The sequence below is a fragment of the Crocodylus siamensis genome, chromosome 3 (genome assembly GCF_052110815.1).
Source record: "Crocodylus siamensis isolate JL-2025a chromosome 3, ASM5211081v1, whole genome shotgun sequence".
NCBI lineage: Eukaryota > Metazoa > Chordata > Crocodylia > Crocodylidae > Crocodylus > Crocodylus siamensis.
Window position 1 is genome coordinate 61,859,086 of NC_143397.1, and position 22,798 is coordinate 61,881,883.

A 22,798-nucleotide genomic window follows, 5' to 3' on the forward strand; every position below is an offset into this window, starting at 1 on the left:
CACTGGCAGCACGTCAGGGATATTTTTGAAGAGTTTGTGCAAAATGCTTTAGTTTCATTCCATTTTGTATTTAATTATTTTCATTCTGGTGTGATCTCAAATGTGCTGGTTTGAAACACCCAAGTTAAATGAAGAATATTTGTGCCATAGGAAGAGTCACAGCTAGATTTTGTTTTCTCAATCCAATTTTCAATATTATGAAATGTTTAGTGGCAGGCTGTGGAATAATATAGTTTAAGGAAGATTATTCAGTGGTAAATCCACATCCCAAATTCTACTGTCAGATGAAAGAAACCATGGTTATCCATTTTTTATTTTGCAGCCATACATGACTAGACACCTGTTTCCAGCCAAGGACAGTATAGGGATGCAACTATATGAGCAAAGGCAGAGAGATTTAGCTGTATAGTGGAGGCAGGAGGGAAGGCTAGCAAACCATTCCTTTCTCCTGCTTTTGGAAATTGAAAAGGCTAAGCAGCTTTTATTTTTAGCCTCAGGTCAGATCTGTCAGTCAGTGGAGCTAGGTGCAATAATTCTTAAATTTTCGTTTTACCTTGTCCGGTGGCAGCAGTGATATGTTGTCCTTCTTTTTCATCAACCAGGCTTTTTCTAAGGCTGGACGTAGAATGGAGTCTGTATGGCAAGAGAGATTCCTGAAACCAGAAGAATTTTACAGCTCTGTCTTGAAGCCAAGGAAAATGATGTTGTAAATTTATACTAAGCTCAGGACAAGTCTCAATTTTAAATATTGTTTGCAAAACTTTGCACGCTTGTTTGCTCAGGGAGTAGTTGGAATCTGTTTTACCAGAGAAAATCTGCACAAGCTAGAATGCTTTATTGATAAAACGAAACATTCAAATGATAATACTAGATTTTTATTTTTTTTTTTTATTTATTTTTTTTTACTGATGTTATAAATGCTAATAAAACCATCAACAACTGGGCAGTGCCAATAACCACTGATGCTGTGCAGTGTTTGGATAGAATAGGCTGGGATTTCTTTTACATGCTCAATACGTTTGGGCTTGATAAATAATTTTGTAGACAGATTAAAGTTACTCTGTCACTATAAAATTATTAAGTTCCAGCTACTAGAGAAGTGTGAGAACTGTATTTGTCATCTGAAGGAATGCATCAGGTGTGGATTTACAGGGCACTTTTTTCTTTTCCAGTCTTGGTGTTGAAATATTCCCTTTACAACAAGGTTGTAACTTACTCTGAGAAGCAGCACAATGACACAGAAGGACATATGGACATTCTGTGTATCAGTGTTTGCTGCTTTGGACCCTTGGAAGAATAATGGACTCTGAGGAGATCCTGTGTCTGCTCCTTTGGACATCAGGTTGGGAGGAATGATGAAGTGGTGAACTCTACACTTTCATAGCTTCTTGTTCTAGATTTCTTTTACATGTAACCTGAATTCTGCACTTTCTTGCTTTGTTATACTTAGTTTTGAGGCAGGTGCAACATTCCTGTAACACTTATAAACTTAAATTACTGATATATACTTAGTCTCAATCCCAGTTGAATGTAGTTTTACTGAAGAACAAGTGTGTAATGGGGTAAATGCTAACCTCACACAAACAAGCAACATGAACAAAATATGATCATGTAGTATTTGATTATTTGGATTTTTTAGTATCAGACTTGGCTTTATTTTTCTTTATTTGATTGTTTAGGGACAGGTTCACCATTATGCTCAGACTGTCTTTTCACTTTGAATCACTGCAAAGCAGCTAGAGCAAACTAATCAATTTTCTCCAGGTCCTGACTTCCACATTTGCTCGGTTATCCCCTAATGCTTGCCCTTCATAATCCCTTGTGCGCTCTCACTTCTGCTTTCCTTAGCAAAAGTATCCTCTTCCAAAAGGCTTATTTCTTTCCCGTGTTCACTATGACATTGAAGTCAGTATGCCTTTGGGGAGGAAGACAGTGGTGATTTTTTTTCCCCTAAAGAAAGCTTAGCTCTTCCTCTGACGGAAACAATGGGAGACATTTTTAAATAGGGAAGCCTGTTATGTAACTATCTGTAGAAAAACATTATTTTTAGTCCCTGAAGAAAAAATCAGTTCTGAAATATTATAAAGATGACTATTAGACATGAAAAAAAATCTCCAAATATAGCCAGTACTTGAGCTGTTATATAGGAAGTTTGAAAAGTCTGCATTATGCTATTACTGATGTTGTTCAAGATTTGGGGGGGGGATCTGATACAAAGTAGCATATTTCATGAAGAACCCATTTTAAAATTAATTTTGAACTGTAAACTAATTATTTTATTTCCTTGTAAAAGGAAAGAAATTCTTGTAAAATAAACAATCCATGCTCTGAGTTAGTTATTGTAATTTTTGTGCAAGATATACTGCATTATCCATACTTAGATACTTTTAAGTCTGCTTCCAGTGCAAAGCTCAGATCATCCTTAACTGTGGAAGCAATCAGTGTTTCTTCCTTATTACTACATTACTGACTGGACTGAAGGAAATGGTGTATAGGTGATACTGAAGAAAACTTTTAAACTTTGTAAGATTTTTTTTTTTTAAGATTTGGTCTTTATTTCGTTTTCCCTTTTTCTGTAGTTGTTAACTTTGTTTAATGTAAAGTGCATCTCTCCTGAAATAAAGGGGAACAGGAAAGGGTAGCTAGATATTCCCTTTAGGATTCTCTTTCAGCTGTTTATAGAACTGGCTATAAATACTCCATCTTCTCCCCTCTCGTTGATGGAGATGAGTCAGAACAGGCAGGTAAAATGAGAGGACAGTGTGGAGTAAGAGTTTCAGCCCAAGGATTTTGAACTGTAGTTCCCTCTGGGACCATTACAGTTTGATAGAAATTAGGATGGATTAGGATTGGCCTGTTACAGTTGGAGGCATGGGTTTCTGTCATCCCAGCTGGCATGGGGAGCACAAACGTGGTTTAAAGCTTGGTTTACTTCCTCCCGCTTCCCATCACCTGCACTGAGTATGAGGATGGACACACATGTGTTAATGCCCTCTTTTATTTCTGTTTTTAATGCTTCTGTACCTAATCTAACAAAGATGTAATGTGCCATTCTCAGCAGATCATGTTAGCCCAGATAGAGCATTTCATCACTGTGGGTGTACTGCTTCTGGTACCTGTACTGCTTCTGGTACCTGAGCTAGCTCAGGTATTTCTACACTGCATTATGCACTTATGCTGTGCTAAGTAAAGATATCCTCGGTTTATCATCTTATCCTAATGACAGCACTTCTCTAAATCTATGTAGGTATCATGATTTATTTTAAGAAATTGTCTTCAATTGGTACCAGTACTTTTTACTTATGTCAGCCTGATACTTCCTTACCATGAGTGACCTCCAAAACATACACAGTAGACACACACAGCAGGATATTAATATTAATAGAAAACTGGCTTTGTGTACTAGCATTAAATTAACATAAACCATATCATGAAGATGGTTATGATGGGTCAGATTTTCCCATTTACCTTAAATTTAGTTTGTTTTGTTTTTTTACCAATCAATATGCCTGGAAGTGATGTAATGACTTAAGTGTCCTCTCTGAACAAACGGACCAAGGTATTTCTTGCACACAACATGCTGTTTGTTTTTAGATGCTTTTGGGACCACAGTGTTTTAAACCAAGGTGGTCCACAGGGTTTCTGTAGACCACCAGCCAAGTAGGCTGTTTTTCTGGATTGTACCCTTATTTTTTCTAATGCTTTTTCTTTATACTGTCAAAATAATTGGAATGCTGGAGGGTGTCTCAGTTTCTATAACTTGGAATCTGGAATTGCAAATGTGGGGGGGGAGGGAAATCTCTGATTTATAGTTGTTACCGTTTTTTCTATAGCTGCTTCTCTTTCACTCCTGTTTTCTAGTATCTTCAGAGTAGTGAAGCAAAATGGCAATAGTGGCTGCAATTTTTTAATTTTTATTTCTGAATACAAATTATAAAGATATTCTTAGAAACTAATTGATGTCATTCCCTGCATAGTCCCCAATATCCTATGATGATTGAGTATGATTTTCTGAAAATGTTGATTTTTTTTTTTTTTTTTTTTTTTTTTTTTTGTAAAATTAGCTTCCCTTTGTGTGTTAGATAACTTAATTTCAGGTAGTTTCTATGTAAAACTTTTGGAGAAAACTCTTGCTACGTATTATGAATTTCTCTCATTCTGTCTCATGTCATTTGGATTGTTAACATAAAATGCATTTTTTTTTTTTTTAAGAAACCCTGGGGTAGGAACCATGGTAGCTTACGGAATACTTAACAGTTATTCACTTTGAGCTGTCTGGGTACATGATGTTCACTGTCCCCATGATTGCAGCTGCTAAATGTCATTACGTGATAGGAAAACATTAATGTATTTCAGCTAATGTTACTTTTTCATGGAAGCAATTGCTGTAATTAAGGCAGAGGTAGGGATAGGGGCTCTGTTTTTTTTAATAGGAAGTGAGGTGGTCTGAATGAACACGCACAGATGGTACCAAAAGACAGCCATCTATTGACATACGATGGGTCCATTGTCTGCTCCAAAGAAAGCTACAGAATATTGATGCAGCATGTGAAAAGGCTTATCGTTAGTCAGATTTTTGTCAAGATCTGGTATTTTGGGCTGATTGCAAGGATTTTTTCCTTGTTTCTGCAATATAGTGTTGAAAAGGGAAAAAATGCAAAAACCGTTGAAAATTTAAGGATACAATTTCAGATGGCCCTTTTGTGGCCATTAACACAATATAAAATCCTTGAAAGAATATATTGCCATAAGTGTGCTCTCCTTACATAGCCCACTAATAAGACAGATAGGTTATGTCACTATTCTGAGAGAAATAAATGTGTCCATATACAACATATTCCATACTGACATTTCAAGGGTTAAAACACTCATTTTCTGTATTAAACTCTTCAAAAACATTTTTCTTTCATGAACCATTTGTAATATCAGATTTTCATATCTACATTTATAAATTAAACAGTATTCTGTTTTATTTTCATTTCTGAAAATAATTTAATGGTCTTTTCTGAGAGCCGTCTTTCTGCATATGGGGAGGGGATGGGAAAATGATATTGCTACTTTAAAGGGACTGAGGAAACTTACAGGTCCAGAGTTCATGTCAGCTGATCTTCTGTAAATGTTTTGTGTATCTGCTCTTGTCCTGCTGACTGCGAAGCTAAATCAGGGTATCTTACATCAGAAACAAGAACTATTAAATTACTGTGGCTTAGGTTCCACTTACAGAGTAGATACATGAAACCAGTTCAAGCTGTTCTTCTCTAACTTGGAAAGTTCCCTGCTCTTGAAATTTTATAATTTTGTTGTCCAGGCTCTCAGTAGTTTAGCTGAAATGGATAGAAAGGCTAGGTTAAAAGAGGTGACGAGGTTACAAAATTCACTAATAAAGATATTGGTAAAATGTTGTTTTAAAACAATATTAGCTTAACCATATATTTGATTTGTATTTGAAGTAATCTAAGTACTTAGATACAAGAATTTATTGTTCTCCAGAAGAATAATGGGTAACTATCTATTGAACAATTGAAGAACAGATTGATAGCTATTTTCCTCAAGCTTACACCATGCAAAATCTGAGACTTTGGTCTTGTGTGTCTATCTGTCTTGTGGACAGGTAAGTGGTTATCTACTTGTTTTTGTTTTGCACAAATGACTCCTTCCACTTAGTTAGACCTCTGAATAGTGACACGAATATTATTTGGTCAAAGTACCTAATTTTAATCGCACCTCTTGCCTACTCATATCTTGTTAACCTTTTGAAAGTATGACCCTATTGTTTATTGTTAAACAGTATCCTGGTTAAATGCAAACTGGTTTGACTTTGATAAAAGAAATTGGAGGCTGACTTTTATACCAGTACTGGTGATTTTTCATTTTTAGATCTAGTATACAAGACAGCAGACTAGAAGAAATTGTATGAACTTTTTATTAAATGATATGCGGAACATGAGGTTCCACATAATTTCTTATATACATAGTATAGCATATGGCAGTGGTGCTGCCCATGATGCTCCCCACGTGTCTAGAAATTTGCCGGTAGGGGAGTGGTGGCAACATCTGAAAACTGTAGGAAAGTCTGTCACCTGCAGCCCTCTGGGTTGGTCCAGGCCTGGATTGTAACCACAGACCCCTCAACGTGTGTCAGTCCAGCCCTGCCCACAGACTGTCCCCGCATGCAAGATCTAGCCTGTGGACTGGCCCTGCACCACTCCTCCAGCTGATGGGGCTGAATAGGCTGAGCTCCACTAGTATATAATATAGAATTTCTACCGCATAACCTAGGAATTAATTTCTATAAAAGTTCTATATAGTGTAAGGAGAGTATGTTGAATGATTTCACTAGACTTCAGTTTGGTAATGTCATTTGCTATGACGACTTTAATTACAGTGTATTTGACTAACCCAGTTCCATTTCTTAAATAAATGGTATAAATGTCACCTGCTAAAGGCCATCCCAGCATAGTAAAAAAAAAAAAAAAAAAGGAGTTTTGATAATGTTGTACTAAAGTTGACCTTATATTTTATTATTTCAGTTGTTCATGGTGGACAATGGAGCAGATGACTGGAGAATAGCCATGACTTATGAGCGTATTTTCTTCATCTGCTTGGAAATCCTGGTGTGTGCTATACATCCCATACCTGGGAACTATACATTCACATGGACAGCCCGGCTTGCCTTTTCTTATACTCCATCCACAACAACAGCTGATGTGGATATTATTTTATCTATACCAATGTTCTTAAGACTGTATCTTATTGCCAGAGTTATGCTTTTGCATAGCAAACTTTTCACTGATGCCTCATCCAGAAGCATTGGAGCATTAAATAAGATAAACTTCAATACACGTTTTGTTATGAAGACTTTAATGACAATATGTCCAGGAACTGTACTGTTGGTTTTTAGTATATCATTATGGATAATTGCTGCATGGACTGTCCGGGCTTGTGAAAGGTAAGTCTTATTATTTTTTCTTCTGTTTTTCCCTTTTGTAATATACTTAAGGAACCTAAACATATTGCAGAATATCCCTCTTCTGATACCTTGGGTACTATTTCATTCTCTTCTGTTGAATGGAAGGGAGCTTCAAGGATTCCTTATATGCTGACTGCTAGCTGCATTTTGTTTTCTATATTACTGACTACCTCCTGACCTCTTTCAAAGCCCTTTGAGAGGGTTAAATTGTCAAGAATTTTTGCCATAGCATTGTGATGCAATTTTAACATTTTCACTTTTTGTTCTAATTTTATCTAAATAGCATTTCGATCATCATTTTATATGCATGGCTTATTATAAATTGCCTAGAATATCAAAGTGGATAGGTGCTAAAAATATTATTTAACAATAGACATTACAATTCTCTTTAGTAATTGTCTTGACCATTTTAGTTTATGGATTGAAATAATTATTAATAATGGTGCATATAAACTAGTAATGCAAAGTTGCAATGCAATGCTGCTTTCCAAAACTCTGAGGAATCTAGTGTCCTGTAATTTTGGGGGAGGGGGAAAGGTCTAATCCCTAGTATTATGTAGGTAAAGAGACCTTACCTTTTGATTTTTGGTTAATTTTGATCCCTATGGTATTTATTGGTTTAGTGATGGGAAGGATAACAAAGTTATCACGTTACCTTTTTCTAAAGGTCAGAAAAAGTATTCTAGAAATACACTGATAATCTGTTCCCTTTTTCTATTCAAACCTCAGTGCAGATGTGAAATAGTTACCAGTGCTAACACCATGGAATCAGATTCCTCAAAAATACCCCTTAAACACCAGTAATTGAAAATGTTTCCACCATATTGACTCCATTCAACCTGCGGTGGGGAGGGGAGGAGTCTGAGTGGAGACAGTTTGTAGGATTTAATTGGTAGGGTAGGTAGACCTCACTCTCTTAGTTGAAATGCTCTTAGTTACCTCAGCTGGAAGATCTTCAATATATTTTCAAGCTGCCAGCTACTAACTCTTAACTCTTCAGTAATCCTTTTGCCATTTCCTGTGTGCCTATTTTTTAAAAGATTTTGCAGTTATTTGCTGGCAGTTAACTGATATGGGTCAATTGCTATGGTTAGATCCCTGTTTAGTTGTTTGCTGCTCCTTTCATTCAGATAAATGAAAAATGGGAAATTTTGTACAACTGAATGTGATGGTCATCTTCCTATTGCTGCATTCACTGTTTAAAAAGCTCAGAGATAAGAAATAGTGGAATAAAGCATGATACAGTATGTACCTTCTTTGAGATGGTTCAGTATTGTTCCATAGTCAGTGGAACACATCATCACCTCTGCTAAGAATAGCTATCTATAGAATGTATACTTTGAAAACTATACTAAAGGCATATCAATTACTTTTCCATGAAATTATTCCCTTCACCTGGGGTAGATTGGTAAAGTTTAATTCTAAATTGTTCTGTAATTGGATAGTTTTAAATACTGACGTTTTTGCTTCTTGGAAATAACAGGCTTCAGGGTATTCTTTTTGATCTGCTTGCTTTTGTGTCACATTTCTGCCCTCCCAGTGTGTTTTTTTTTTTTTTTTAAACTGGGACACCATCCGTCCTGTGGCCTCCCAAATTATGATTTTTTAAAAGCGATTCTGGGCAACTTCAGCTTACAGTAATATCAATATTTTTGTTGCTAATTAATATAACTGTGTACATATTAATAGTCATTCTGGTGTAATACGGTAGACTAACTTTTATTGATTGTGGAATTCTGTTGTTATCCCTTTATCAGAGAAATATTCTAAATGAACAAACATAAACCTAGGCGCTCTCTAAAAGAAAACTGAACAAGAATGGTGGGGTTCTTGAGCTCAGAACCTGCAGTGTGCAACTTTGCTCATGTGAGTTAAGCCCATTAAAATAGCACACGAATGCTAATATACCATGAGTGTCACTTTTATGTAATCTCTACTGAACCTGCAACCAGATTTGGAAACTTCAGTTGCTGCTCATAAAGTTGCTGCAGTGCACAACGATACCAGGCTGATATTTATTTAAAATAAATTAATAGAACTGGCTAAACAATGAGCAGTTCCAGGATCAAATTGTATCCCTCGTGTAGCCAAGCTTCCATCAGTGGAGTTAAATGAAAGACCAGTGTAGTGTCAAACTGTGAAAAAATTCAATATTATTAACATCCTAAAACGAATGAATATTTGGTTTGGAATGTATACTCATAGTGTACTGTTAATGGCAGTTGCATGCCCAGTTTCGTGCATACAGACTTCTGGTTTACTGTGAAGGAAGTATAAATCATGGAAGTACTATACTGAATCAATCATAGGCAACATGTAGGGGGATCATGGGGCTGCAGCCCAGCCCAGACCTAACACCTGGTAGCAGCGGGGGCAGTGGCACAGAGTTGTGCCCCTCTACTGCAGCGGTAGCATGGAATTGTCCCCCCACTCTCAGCACTTATGCACAGTCTATGTCATTTGCCTTGGTTCCCAGTTACTAGTAAGACAGCTGACAAAAACTTTGACTTTTCACCCTGTAGCGAAGTCCAGAGGAACAGATTGTGAAAAGGTTTCTCTTTTCTTTTTTTTTTCAAACTATCTCAATCTTTTGTATCTGATCAGTGATCACCTAGATAGATCTCATAGTAATTAAAGATGGAAATGTCAAATTAGGTCATTTGCCTTTGTTCGAAGGCTAGTGCAGGTAATAATACTCAGGCGGAGGAAGTAGCTGAGGCTATATTTAATGGGCTTTATTCATTTTCTATTAAAAGTTTAATTTACACAGATAATATGCTTTTTAGCTTTTGCTTAAGTAGATTTTTTTCATGGTAACTAAGGGAAACCTTTATACTGTCCAGGTATTTTTCTTTAATGCAAGTTATAAGCCAGGAAATAAACATTTGTACTGTATGCATAACACCTAACTGTTCTTAAGCCTAACACTTAACTGTGTCTTACTGACATTGGCCATTCTACCTGTTGCTGACTTTCTGGCTGTCATGTTCCAACATATGAGTGTGGTGACAGTCGCTTCATCATTATCATCACTTAACTATTGTCTTGGCATATTCAGCAGAGGCCTACAATTCACACTCATCTTTCTCTTGAAATAAGGACTGCACTGCATTGATGATCTCTGACAGTGTAATATGTCTAATCTTTTGACTTATGTTTCAGCTAAATCAAAAATATTCTTTTTCTGTTTTGAAGACAATAAGTCTATCATCTACTCTCAGCAAATTTAATAGTGAGTGAAGTGGTGGCAGAGCTGTTAAGATGTTGGTATGGCTCATGAAATGAGAGTTCAAGCCCTGTTCTGGACTTGTCAAAGGCCACTTCCCATTGACTCTGCAATAAATGAGAACCTGGTCATACAGGTAGTGGGGTGAAAGAAAAGACCAACTTCCTTGTTGGCCATTGGCTTTAGAAAAAGCTGTACCTTAACCACACTAATGGACTGCCAGGCTTTGGTGGACCTTTGAACTGGTGTATACATAAGGCATTTCAGATGATCTAACTTAAGGTTACCCATGAGGGCATAGTAGAAAAATGAAGGTGGTTAGGCCCCAAATCCAGGTATTTTGGTAAGCAGAGATAAACCTCCCAATTTTTGTACTTTGTGCAACGTGCCCTAACATCCCACTGAACTAATTACTGTCTTTGGATTATAAGATGGACCGTCCCCCCAGTTCAACTTGGGGAAATCAAGCCTCGTCTTATGATTTGCATACGACTTAGATGAAATCAGAAAATGCACAGGGGATGGTAATGTTAGCGAAGAGGCAGCTCAGCCATGCACCTAGCACATGGCTAGCTAATAGAGGACACCCAGGCTCCCCTCAGTGTGCCAGGTTCCTGACTGGCCAATGCAGAGTCACTCCAAATTGCTGCCTGCCAGTGTGTGCCATTGCTTTGGCACGTACTAGCCAGAAACCCCATATGCAGCTTGAAATGACCTGGCAGGCACCATCCCCGCAATGTGCAGGGTTTCTGGCCAGCACATACTGAGTCACTCTGACCTACTGCTGGCCAAAATTTTTAAAACATTGAAACAATTCCTATGGTAAGTTCTTTGGGGCCAGCAGTGCCAGGGAAACCCTCGTGACAGATCATGTAGGAATAAGAGGAAGTAGCAGTACAAATGTGAAGATACCAAAAATAATGAGATGCAGCCACGATACAAACTCTTAAAATGAAGGTTATAAATTATACTGAAAACAATAATTGAGAGGTGAGAAGGAAGTATAATGTTACTAAAGCAAGTATGCCTTGATGGAGAAAATGAAAAGGAAAATTGAGAATGCTAAGTTATCGCAGAAAACATTTGGAGGTTCAAAACAAGGTTGCTTTCCTGAAATTGATGAGCAAGTTCTCAAGTGTGTTCAAGAAAAGAAAGGACGGAATGCTGAACACCCACAAAGTGCTTCAACTCAAAGCATTAGATATAGCAAAGGAATTGAAAATTCCCCTTAAAAGTTAGAGCAAGTAGTGGGTGGTATATCCAAATTATTCAACGTGTAGTGGCTTAGCCAAAGAATATTACTTGCACAAAAGTTACCATCAGACTACAGTGAAAAACTTGTTAGATTCCAGTGGTACATTATTGGGCTACACAAATGATTACTTACTGGACCAGATAGGTGATACTGATGAGACTGCAGTCTATTTTGACATGCCAAGCATGTCATGCTATGAGAGAGGTGCAAAATCCATAATTATGAGAAACACAGGAGATGAAATGTCACGTATTATAGTGATGTTAGTAGTATTGTCAGATAGGAGAAAATTGGCACCTTATTGAGCTTGAAATGCAAAACTCTGCCAAAAGAAAGGTTGCTACCAGGATTAGTGGTTAGGTGCCAGGAACAAAGATGGATATCTCATGAATTGGTGAATGATTGGTTAGATGTTGTGTGGAAATGAAGACATGGGACACTGCTAAAAAATAAATAAATAAATGAATGTTAATGTTAGATTCATTCAGAGGGCATTTAACACCAGGTGTAAAAGCAAAAATTCAGTCAATGAATTGTGATCCTGTAGTCATACCTGCTGGTGTGACAGTTCAACTCTAAGAACTGGATGGCGTAATGAATAAGTCCTTAAGGACCATTTATGATGTCAGTACTCAGACAAGCTTTTGGCAGGGAATTATGGTCTTACACCTGGTGGGAAGATTAAGAAGCCAGCCACAGCCAGCTTTGCCAGTGGATTCCGACTTCTTAGGATAGCAGATCTTCAAAATCCAGTATTAAAGGCTTCAGGAAGTGCTGTATGTCCAGGGCCATGGATGGAATTGAAGATAATGTTGTGTGGGAAGATGAGGGAGAAGATGAAAACAGTGAAGAGTGTAAAAATACAGATGCATGCAAAAGTGACTGGTCCCAAGTTGTTGCATTTAAGAAGGGAGTAACGTTCACCAGGTTCTGCATAAAACCTAATAAAGGTTACATTTTATGTTTTGAACTTGAATTAAAGCTAATGTTGAATTTATGACTTACTGGCACAGTTCTATAGTTTCCATCAGTAGGTCTGTTTATAAAAATAGTACCAAATTTAAAGTTTTTCCTTCTGTGGAATCTAATTATTGGGGAAGGAGGGAGGTCATCTTAAATTTGGGGTCATCTGAGATTTGAGCAAATAAGGTAATATAGCTTCAGCAAGCATTGTACCTAGATGTATCGCACACAAAATTCCCAAACTGGAAGTAGTATAGCTATGTTAATAGGCTGCTTTCAATGCCAAACTGACTTCATTATATAACTGAGGCTGAGCTTGGGCTTGGTGACATTTGAACAAACTGCTTCTGGTTCAGGAGCTAGCATAATTGTATCCTCCACAGTCCTGCACCCTATACATCTGGCAAAATGAACATGGAAAATGGACACGGTAGAGGTGTTGAAGCCTTTGACATAACTACCACAGTGGAAGGGTACATTTTCACAGGTATGTGTGGCATAAGCTTACATCTCTGCATCTTATTGCCAGGTATCAATTTATAGTTGCCTGCCACTCATGTGCTTCCTAATTGATACTTTTATTTTTATCTGATGCCACCCAAAAAATACAGTAATTTTAAATTTATTTTGAGACTCTCGAAGCCAAGTCCAGAACACTTTTGAATGCCTTGCTTTCACCCTTGAATACTGCAAACAAATTGCTTTTTACAGTCTCTGTCATAGCACTCGTTCTGCTTGTTGCTGAAATGTCTCCACATCCCAGCAGTCAGTCAGTTATAACAGTAAAATATAAATCTGCTTTGACCTCCCCATAAAAGTTAAGAACACATTAAATTTTCACTACTCTGTGATTGAAAAATGGTTTAACAAATTTGCTTCCAACTTTCTGGGGAAAAGAAAAAATGCCATGAGAATTAGTATGCTTTTTCAGGGTAAAATGAGATTTTTCTTTTCTCTCCCCTGCCTCTTCTCCTCCAACCCAAAGGAAGATCAAAAAATAAGGTTTATAATGGAATGCTGGTTACAACCTTGCCTATAAAGTTCTCATACAACACAGACACATTTTTTATAAATACTGAGCTAACTACTGACCTCATTTATGCTGATAATATGTTCAGAATCTCTCCATTCACTTACTTGGAGTTAGTGTACAGCTCCAGAAGCCAAACTGAGACCAGAATTGCATCCACTACATTTTTCCCTGGCAGCTTCCTTGTTTTATGTAATGATGCCTCTTTGTATCTTGGCTCTGAAGGCATTTCTGACAGAGCAGTTTAGTCATCATTTTTCCTCATTCCACTTCTGTTTTCTCCTTGATTTAACATGGGAAACTCAAATGTTTATTATTTGTGTGATAAGCTGGACTCCCTTTGAACTTGGTGCTCATTCTTTCATTTTCTGCTCCTTATGTACCAGGTCTCCTGGAGATCAGGTGCCAACTCACATTGTATACAGGAAATTCCCACATCCCAGCCTCTAGGGAAATTCCCACAATCTAAGGATCCCTGTTCTGGAACTGGCAACTCTGACTTCTGGAGCGTCTCAGTCCTAGTTCAAGAAGAAAAATTACTTGGATATCTGATTTTTCTCATGACTTGATTCTGATACAGTTTGCTGATGTAAGAAGAAATTGACCAAATCATAAAAATAAAGCAAGGTTATATATTAGGGGAGAAATTATCTTATCCAAAGCAATTTTATAACAAACTGAACAGATTCCTCTTTTTTCCTGTTGTAGTCTAATGTTCATATTCCTTTTATTGTATACTGCTTCTTTTACAGCCTTGATGTGGATGTTAAGATTTAAAGAAAGCAGTTTTAAAACAAACCAACATTTTCACTTGATTATGGCCAAAAGGTTGAAACTTGATAACAAACCAGGTTATTTTTATTTATTTTATTTATTTATTTATTTATTTTTTACAGCTAACTCAACTAAGAAATATCAAGAGAGAATATTAAAAAAAAAACCAAAAACCAAACAAACCCACTGACCCATATCTCCATTTTGGTTTTACTGAAACTACATTACTGGTGATCAAGTTTCTTCACTGGTTGCAAAAGTAGAGATAAAATATCATTACAGCATCAATCAAATGTGCCTCATAATTATCTTGATTTACTACTGTCTACCAATGCATTGAATGATCAAATAATTTCTTGGCATCACAGCTTTAATCTTAAATCTTGCAGAATAAACATTAAGTAATTGTAAATGTTATTTGTGGTGCTTTTAAATATTTATATTTCAGGGCCTGATTCATGAATAAAAATAGATGTAACTGCTTATGAAACCGTCCTTTCTGTTTGCAGAAGTTAGCAGTAGATATCAAATATAATATTGGTTTACAAAACCACAAAAGGGGCAGCGGAGCCCATCTTTGAAGCCCTCTACAAGAGTGACATGCACAACCATTTGGGGACAGACAAACCCTGGAAGGTCCTGGGTATTAGTATGCCTTACGATAACTTATTTGCATGCCAGTACAAAACAGTTGGTGTATTACTTCAGAAGGACCCCATTCCCAGGGAAACCTGTAGGATATACATTACCATGCTGATGCATAAATCAGTGTCTTTCACTTTTTTTTCTTTATTTTAATAAATTTCATTGCAACTTCAGCTAAATAATGTAAAGGTCATTGGTATCCAAATGGGGAATTAAGACTTTTATATAAGTATATTTAAAAATATTGTTTATGTTGTACTTTAATCAGAAATTATAATAATTTGCAGTTTGATAGTTTATTTTTGGTTTCATTTAAAATGTTACATTCCTGCAGTTATGCTCTTGCATCTAAGGTTTCTTTTTTTCTTTTCCATATTGCAAATTCAAAAACAACTAGAAGTTTTGGGCAAAGATTTATGTGGGTGTTGTTTTTTTTATTGGAGCAACTGTATGGTTGGGATAGAATTAGGCAAGCATAAGTCCTCATGGGAATGTAAGTTATTTACATAATTTGTGAAGGCAATGCACAGACTAGGTCTATACTGACAATCATGCATCATAAGTCTGGTTTAGATTTGGGACTTTGCTAGCAAAGTTCCAGCCCTGATTGATGTACCTTATTCCAGTTTTGTTTGGGTTAAGGTGAGCTTCCACTAGCTTAAGGCTTTATTTTTGTGCACACAACTTGCTTCAGTTTAAGAAAGGAATTGGCCTATGCTAAATCAGTGTAAGGTATTCTAATGGGTTTAAGGCTGTCCATGTAACTGGCCTGCAATTAATAAAGTAAGTCAGTGCAACTCCTGTGTGTAGACAAGACTCTACAATATTATGGTATGTGTGGTATTTGAATCTCTAATAGAAGTTAAAAACAGCTACAAAGATCTAGCTCAGTGTCACGTTTAGTACCTTATCTGCTTTCACTACAAGTGCATCATCTGCCTATTCAGCAGTGGCTCATTCTACAGTATGCCTTGACACAGCGTGTAGGCTGTCACAGTGCATCACGTTTGCACGTTACCAACCATGTACCCTACCATGCTTCCTGTTGGGGACCTTCTCTGCTTCCCTATGCTAGAAAAAGCTCCATTGGAATTTGTGAGACACCTGTGAGTTTACCGCTCCAGTCACTGCACTTGGAAAAATAAGTGGAGAAAAAAATGGTGTGAAGGGATCAGAGCCCAGCAATGGTACTGTCTGTGGAACAGGAGCCCTTTTTGCAAGATGTTTCTCCATTGCTTAGTGCATTGTATTGCCTAGATGAGGCTGTGGTACCAGCATTGCTATTTTCAGTTTAATTATTTTGAAGAATTCATGCTTTGCATCTATCTTCACACATTGGATTTATCAAACCAAGAGAAGGAAGCATACCTTAAACAACTGACAGAAGCTTCCAGCTCGCAGGACCTGGTTCTCATGGGGCCACTTTAATTATCAGGAAAACTGCTGAGAGGAAAATGCAGCAGTGTACAAGCAGTCCAACTAATTCTTGGAGTATGTTGTAGAACCAGGGGGAAAGCTGTTCTTGACTTTCTGCTCACAAACAAAGAAGAATTGTTTTAAGAATGTGAAGGTGGAAGATAGCTTGGGTGACAGTGACCATAAAATGATAGAATTCAAGATACTAATGGGAGGTAGGTAGGAGAACAGCAGAATAAAAACACTGGGCTTCAGAAAAGTAGACTTTAACAAGCTCGCACAACGGGTGGGCAGGAACCCTTGGAAGGCAAGGGGAAAAGGAGTCCAGGACAGCTGGCTGTACTTTAAGGAGGCCCTTTTAAGGGCACTGTAGTAAGCTATCCTGATGGGATGGAAGAATAGGAAAGAGACTAGCTTAGCCATACAGTAGAATTTCCAATGAGTTGAAACTCAAAAAGCAATTCTATAATAAGTAGAAACTTGGTCATAGTACTAGGGAAGAGTATAAAAATATTGCATAGATGTTCTGGGAGAAAATTAGGAAGGCTGAGGCAACAAAGAAGCCATAAGTCCCTTATGGAATGCATGATGCTGCAGGGAAGGCTGAAGTATTTAATGCATTTTCTACTTCAGCCTTCACAAGCAGGGACAGCTATTGGATGATGAGTGTAATCAGCGGCAAAGATAGTGAAGGAGATAAAGAGTTTAGAATAGTAAAAGAACAGGTTGGGGATTATTTAGAGTAGCTAAATACTGTCGATTTAGCAGGACCAGATGGGATGCACCCTAGAGCACTCAAGGAATTGGTTGAGGTAATTTTGGAACTATTGATTATCACATTTGAGAACTGATGGAGGGTTGGGTGAGACTCCCAATGATTGGGAAAGGACAAATACAGTACCATCATTAAAAAAGTGAAGGAGGAGGATCTGGGGAACTACGGACCAGTCCACCAGACTTTGATCCCTGGAATGATCATGGAGCACCCTCAAGGAATCTGTTGAGAAGCGCTTAGAAGAGAACAAGGTGATTTGGAAGAGCTACCATGGATTCACCAAGAGTAAGTCATGTCTGACCAACCTGATTTCTTTCTATGACAAGATCTATGGATGAGAGGAGAGCAGTGGATGTGATATACCTTGTCTTTAGCAAGGCTTTTGACACCATCTCCCATGACATTCTCATTAACAAGCTAAAGAAGTACAGAGTAGAGGAAAGTACCATAACTTGTATATATAACTGGTTGTGTTATTATGCTCTGTTACTAGTTCTCAGTGTTTTCTCCTAGTTTGGAAGGTGGTATCAAGTGGGGTTCCTCAGTGGGTCTATCTTGGGTCCAGTATTGTTCAGTATCTTGATTAATAATTTGTGTTGTGAAATTGAGTACACTCTTAGTAAATTTTCAGATGGTACCAAGTTGAATAGAGTGGCAGGTACTCTGTAGTATAGAGCTTGGATGTAGAATGACTTGGAGAAGTGATCCATAATCAGTTGGATGAGGTTCAGTGAGAATAATTGCAGAGTCCTACCATGGGGTCCACATAACTGTGTGCACAAATAAAGACTGAGGAATGACTGGCTAGGCTGCAGTACTTCAGAGAAGGACCCTGGGGTTACACTAGATGATAAACTGGATATTAGCTAATGGTGTGTTCTTGTTTTTTTTAAAAAAAGCCAGCATACTGGGTTGTATTAAAAGGAGAGTCACTTGCAAATTAAGGAAAGTGATTTTTCTGTTCTGTTCATCACTTGGAGGCCTCAGCTGGAGTATTCCCAATGTTGGGAACCACAATTTATGAAGGAAGTGGACAGACTGGAAAGTGTCCAGTGTAGAACAGCAAAAAATGATTAGGGGCCTGGAAAGCAAGACATATGAGGAAAGGCTGAAAGAACTAGGTGTATTTAGTCTACAGCAGGGAAGGCTGAGGGTGGGATTTGGTGGTAGGCAACTGTCAGTCCTGGATTGTGGTGTGTGTCTCTCTGGGCAGGAGTATAGAGGAGCAGAGGCTGCCTAGACCGTTCATTCCCGCTTCAGACAGTGTCCAAAACCAGACCAAGTCTAGATGTTTGGTGCCTCAATAGCTGTAATTTTATGTAATATTTGGGAATTGAACCCTGGTCTCCGGTATGGCAGGCAAAGATTCTGCCATTGAACCACAACACCAGGTATGCAGGATTTGATAATTCTTCAAATCGCTGAAGTGTTATTACAGAGAGGATGGACTTTTCTCTGTGGCTGTAGGGGATAAGACTAGGAGCAATGGCCTCAAGCTGCTTCAGAGGAAATTTAGGAAGAACTTTATGACTGAGGGTACTCAAGTATTAGAACAGGATAACTTGTGAAATGTCTTACCTTAGAAATTTTTTAAGAGCAGGTTATGCAGACGCTTGGCTGGAATGGCTTAATCACGAATGCTTCTCCCTGGAGCAGGCAGCTGGATTAGATCATCTCATGAAATCCCTTCCAGTCCTATTTACCTAAGATCATATATCTGAAAAGTTGGTTAATAGAAAGATATTAGAATGATTTAATGTGATCTTCCTTGGATAAAACCATGTTGTGTTTTAGTCCCATATTCCTATTTTCCATACCCTGGATACTGAAAAAAATAATCATCTGTTTCAAAACCTTTAATTATATTGCAGTCCTGCTATTGGTGTTGTAATTGCCTGGATTACCCTTTTTAAAAACGGGTACTCAATTTGCTATTCTTTAGATAGATGAATTAACGATCAGTACCAAAGGTGTTTCTCATAAGCATCTAGCTGCTTACCAGCACAAGTCAGCTCCTTTGTCCTTTTACTATTAAATTGTATTCTTCCCTCCTAATCAATAAGAAAGAGTGCAAAGGAAAAGGCCAATTATTCTTTTGTCCTTCGTATCCATTTAGTTTTCATATACATTTTTGAAAGGGCTCTTGAGACCAATACATCCGTTGCTTCCTGGGGCTAGCCCTTGCTTCCTAATGTACCACCCATTGCAAGAGCTGTCTTGGGGCACAGACAGAAGTTGGGGTTTTTTTTTATGCGTTGGTCCCATGAAAGCGCTCTACAGCTGTGCCACGACGTGCACAGCTGCAGAGGTTTTTTAAGTGACAGTCATGCAAAAAACCCCCCAAAACCATATCAAATGAGGTATCAGATAAAGGTGCTGTATTTTAGAACACTTAAGGGAACTTGTATTTCCTAGGGTTAATTTTTCATGTGATTGGAGCTGGGCTGATGCAGCCCAGCCCCTCCTACAGGGCTGTCAGCAGGAAGGGAAGGGGTTGTGGGGGAGTGGGAGAAGTCACCAGCACTGAGCCACTCCTGCCCTCCCTCCAGCTTGGGCTTCCTCTCCCCACTCCTCTCTCCTCTCCTCCTGACAGCTCCAGAGCTGGGAGGGGGAGGGGGAGAGCTGAAGAGAGGGATGGCTCCTCTGCTTGTTGCTTGCTTGCAGGCAGGCAGGCTCAATTTCCCCTGTCCCCCTGCTTCTCTCCCCAGCCCGAACAGGTGAACATCTGTTGGGTTGTGTGGGTGTGTGTGTATGTGGCGGGGGAGCACTCTAACTCATGGCACTTTATGTAAAGCACCATGAGTTAGTGGGAACCCGCACGTCTGTCATCACCCCTAATTTTTTTTTTAACAGCATAGAAGTTGACAGGCAAATTCTGAAAATTCTTTCTATATAACACTCAGTCAAATTTCATGTTACTTAGTCCCAACCCACTAGGGACTTCTGCAAGTCACTTTTCAGAGAAGGCATGGACTCCATTCTACAGCTAACACTCAGAGTCTGTATCTTCCTCATGGGGAAAGGGTTATACTCAAATATTTCATCATTCCTAAGAAGAAAGGTGGATGGGACTTCTTACTGGATTTCAGGAACTGATAAAAAGGGGAGTCTTTTAAGCAGGTTCAGCAGTTGGCAGTTACAGAGAGGATGGAGATGGACTTTTCTCTGTGGCTATAGGGGACAGGACGAGGCGTAAAGGCCTTCAGCTGCATCAAGGGAAATTTTAGACTGAAGATTAGGAAGAACTGTCTGAGGGTGGTCAGGCATTGGAACAGCCTACCTAGGGAAGTTGTGGAATCTCCAGTCTTGGAAGTTTTCAAGAGCAGGTTAGATAGACACTTGGTTAAATTGTTTAGTTGGAGATGTTGCTGCCTTGAACAAGAGGCTAAATGACCTCATGTGGTCCCTTCCAGCCCTACTTTTCTATGATCATTTGAGACTCAGAATGGACACATTATCTTTGATCTTCTCACTTGATCAAGGAGGCTTGTTTGCACCTCCTGTCACGAAGGACTCGATGATCTTCCGAGGTTCCTTCCAGCCCTAATGTCTATGAAATCTAGGAAAGGTGTTTGTTTTCCCATTCATCAACCACACAGCCAGTTTCAACTACACAGACTTATAATTGGCATGGTGCACTGTACCACTGTTGTTTTTAACTGTACCAAGAGCATTTATGAATGACCTAGCAGTGGCAGAAGTTACATATGTTAATAGATACTTAGATGTTTTCAATACTTAGATGATTGGCTGATTAAAAAGGGGCATCCTTTAATCGGGTTCAGCAGTTGGCCAAGACACTTATGCTTCTGTTCCACTCTCTTGGCCTTGTGGTAAATAAAACTTCCTATTTTGACATCGGTCCAAATTTTGAAGCGATTTTGGATTCCATGGCAGTAAAATCCTCCTTACTTCTAGAGAGGTTTAACACTAAGTCTAAGGTAATAAATTGGCTTCAGTTCAGTTCGGGTATCTTTGCATCATTGCCTTTCCTTCCTTCCTGGATCATGTGTTTATTTTGTATGCATGTGACACCACTTTCAAGATTTTCATTGCTGCTGTTTGCAAGTACAACTTGGCTTGGTTTCCATTTCTGGCAAGCACTGCCAAGATAATGTGTTGGTTTCAGTTCCGATAATGTACATCCCTCAATTAGCACAAGAACAAAGAGAGAGTGTGCATAAGTATTCCCATTTCCCCCCTTCTATTGCCAATCAGGAAAATTGACTGGTGCCTCAGTGTTAAGTTGGGGAGCCCATATGCCAAAGTGAATGACACTGGGTGCTTAAACTTTATGGAAGTCAGTAGTTCATTTTAGTGTACTGAGGCTAAGAGCAGTACTTGATGCATGCAAACTCTTCTTACTTTCTTCAGAACCAGTCCATATGAGTTATTGAACAACATGACTTCTCAGTAATTAGCAAGTACGGAGGAGCTCAGTCCTCCTAGCTATGCAGGGATATGACAGAACACCTGAAAATAACTTGTAAACTAGCAAGTGAGCAAGAAGTTCCCTTACCACAAACTCGGGACACTCACTTAGCAGTCTTGGCAGGCTGCCTGTGGAGATCAGCAGTGGCAGCTTCACAAAATATTGGCATCATTGATAGTTCATTGCTGTGGTCATCTGTCCTTAGACTTGTTTGTAATCAGCATGTAATAGAAACGTAACAAAATTTTGTTCTAGGGACAGTCTTACTTTTCTTTGTGATCCACACATCAAATTAGGTGAAGTGTGCATTTCTGCTAATTCTGCTATAACACCAACAGTCCTAAAGAAAATCAGAAAGGACCCATTTGCCCACAATAGGTCTGGGTCTTGTGGTTTCTCAAAATATATATACTTCTCTCTTAAGATTAGTGTAATTCAGGGTAAATGACTGATATTTCCATTCCAAACTTCCTTCCCTGCATTTGCTGCTTGCAGACACTTTAAAAAAAACAAACCAACCCCAAACCAGCACTTTACTTGATACTTGGCGTGCTCCCGTGCCAAGCCCAGCACATATCTGGAAGAGGCTGTGGGTTAGTTGGACCAGATTTGCCCGGTATCGATATAGATCAGGCTCTTTAGTGGGGCTTTTTTGATGCTTTTATGTAATAGCTGATTGACTAAACTCTGATTGACTCAGCATTTGTCTACTTCAGGAAGGACTAGACAAGGAAGGTGCATGTCATGGTGTAATCAGCATCATAACATTTCCCACCATAAGTTACTGTTGATCAGAGTAGACTATGTACTGTCATTGAAATCTCCAGGCACTCTTTCTGCGGGCCTGACTCTTTAGGGAGCAGAACATTTTGTTCCTATTAACGGGAATTAAGGATTCTAGGTATCAAACACGATCTGGTTTGTGAGCCCTGCTCGTTTTGCTGTGCTGCTGATTTTCTTACTTGATACAACTACCTTTATGACAGCAGGTGCAATAGAGTGAGCAATATTAGATGCACACTGGTAGAAAAGAAATTTTACTAAAGACAACTTATGTCAGTCTTAAATATGCAAATTGATTGTTTGCTCTTGTGCACTTTGATTTGCTTAATCTGTTTATGAATGGTCTCTTCTGGGATTCTGATCTCTCCTCATTAGCCATTCATTTGCATGCATGTAGTAAGCTTTCAGCTAGGCTAAGGCTTTTACTCTGTTCTTGCTCGTACATATTGCACATGGAAAAATATACATGCAGCTTTCTACATCAGCAAATAAAAACTGTGGAGGGGGGGGAAAACTTTAGTGCTTACAC

The 22,798-nt window shown here is 38.5% G+C and overlaps 1 protein-coding gene across 4 annotated transcripts in view; it reads left to right on the plus strand.

Annotated features, from left to right (window-relative positions):
- Positions 1–22,798, plus strand: part of KCNN2 (potassium calcium-activated channel subfamily N member 2) — a 114,065-nt gene that overhangs the window by 14,970 nt on the left and 76,297 nt on the right. For 3 of the 4 annotated variants that reach the window (XM_090038393.1, XM_090038392.1, XM_090038391.1), the window contains exon 3: positions 6,531–6,949. In XM_090038393.1, coding sequence (XP_089894519.1) covers positions 6,531–6,949 — 419 coding nt within the window. Of the gene's footprint in view, positions 1–5,283; positions 5,612–6,530; positions 6,950–22,798 lie in introns of those variants that run through there. The other variant, XM_090038394.1, reaches the window with a different exon arrangement.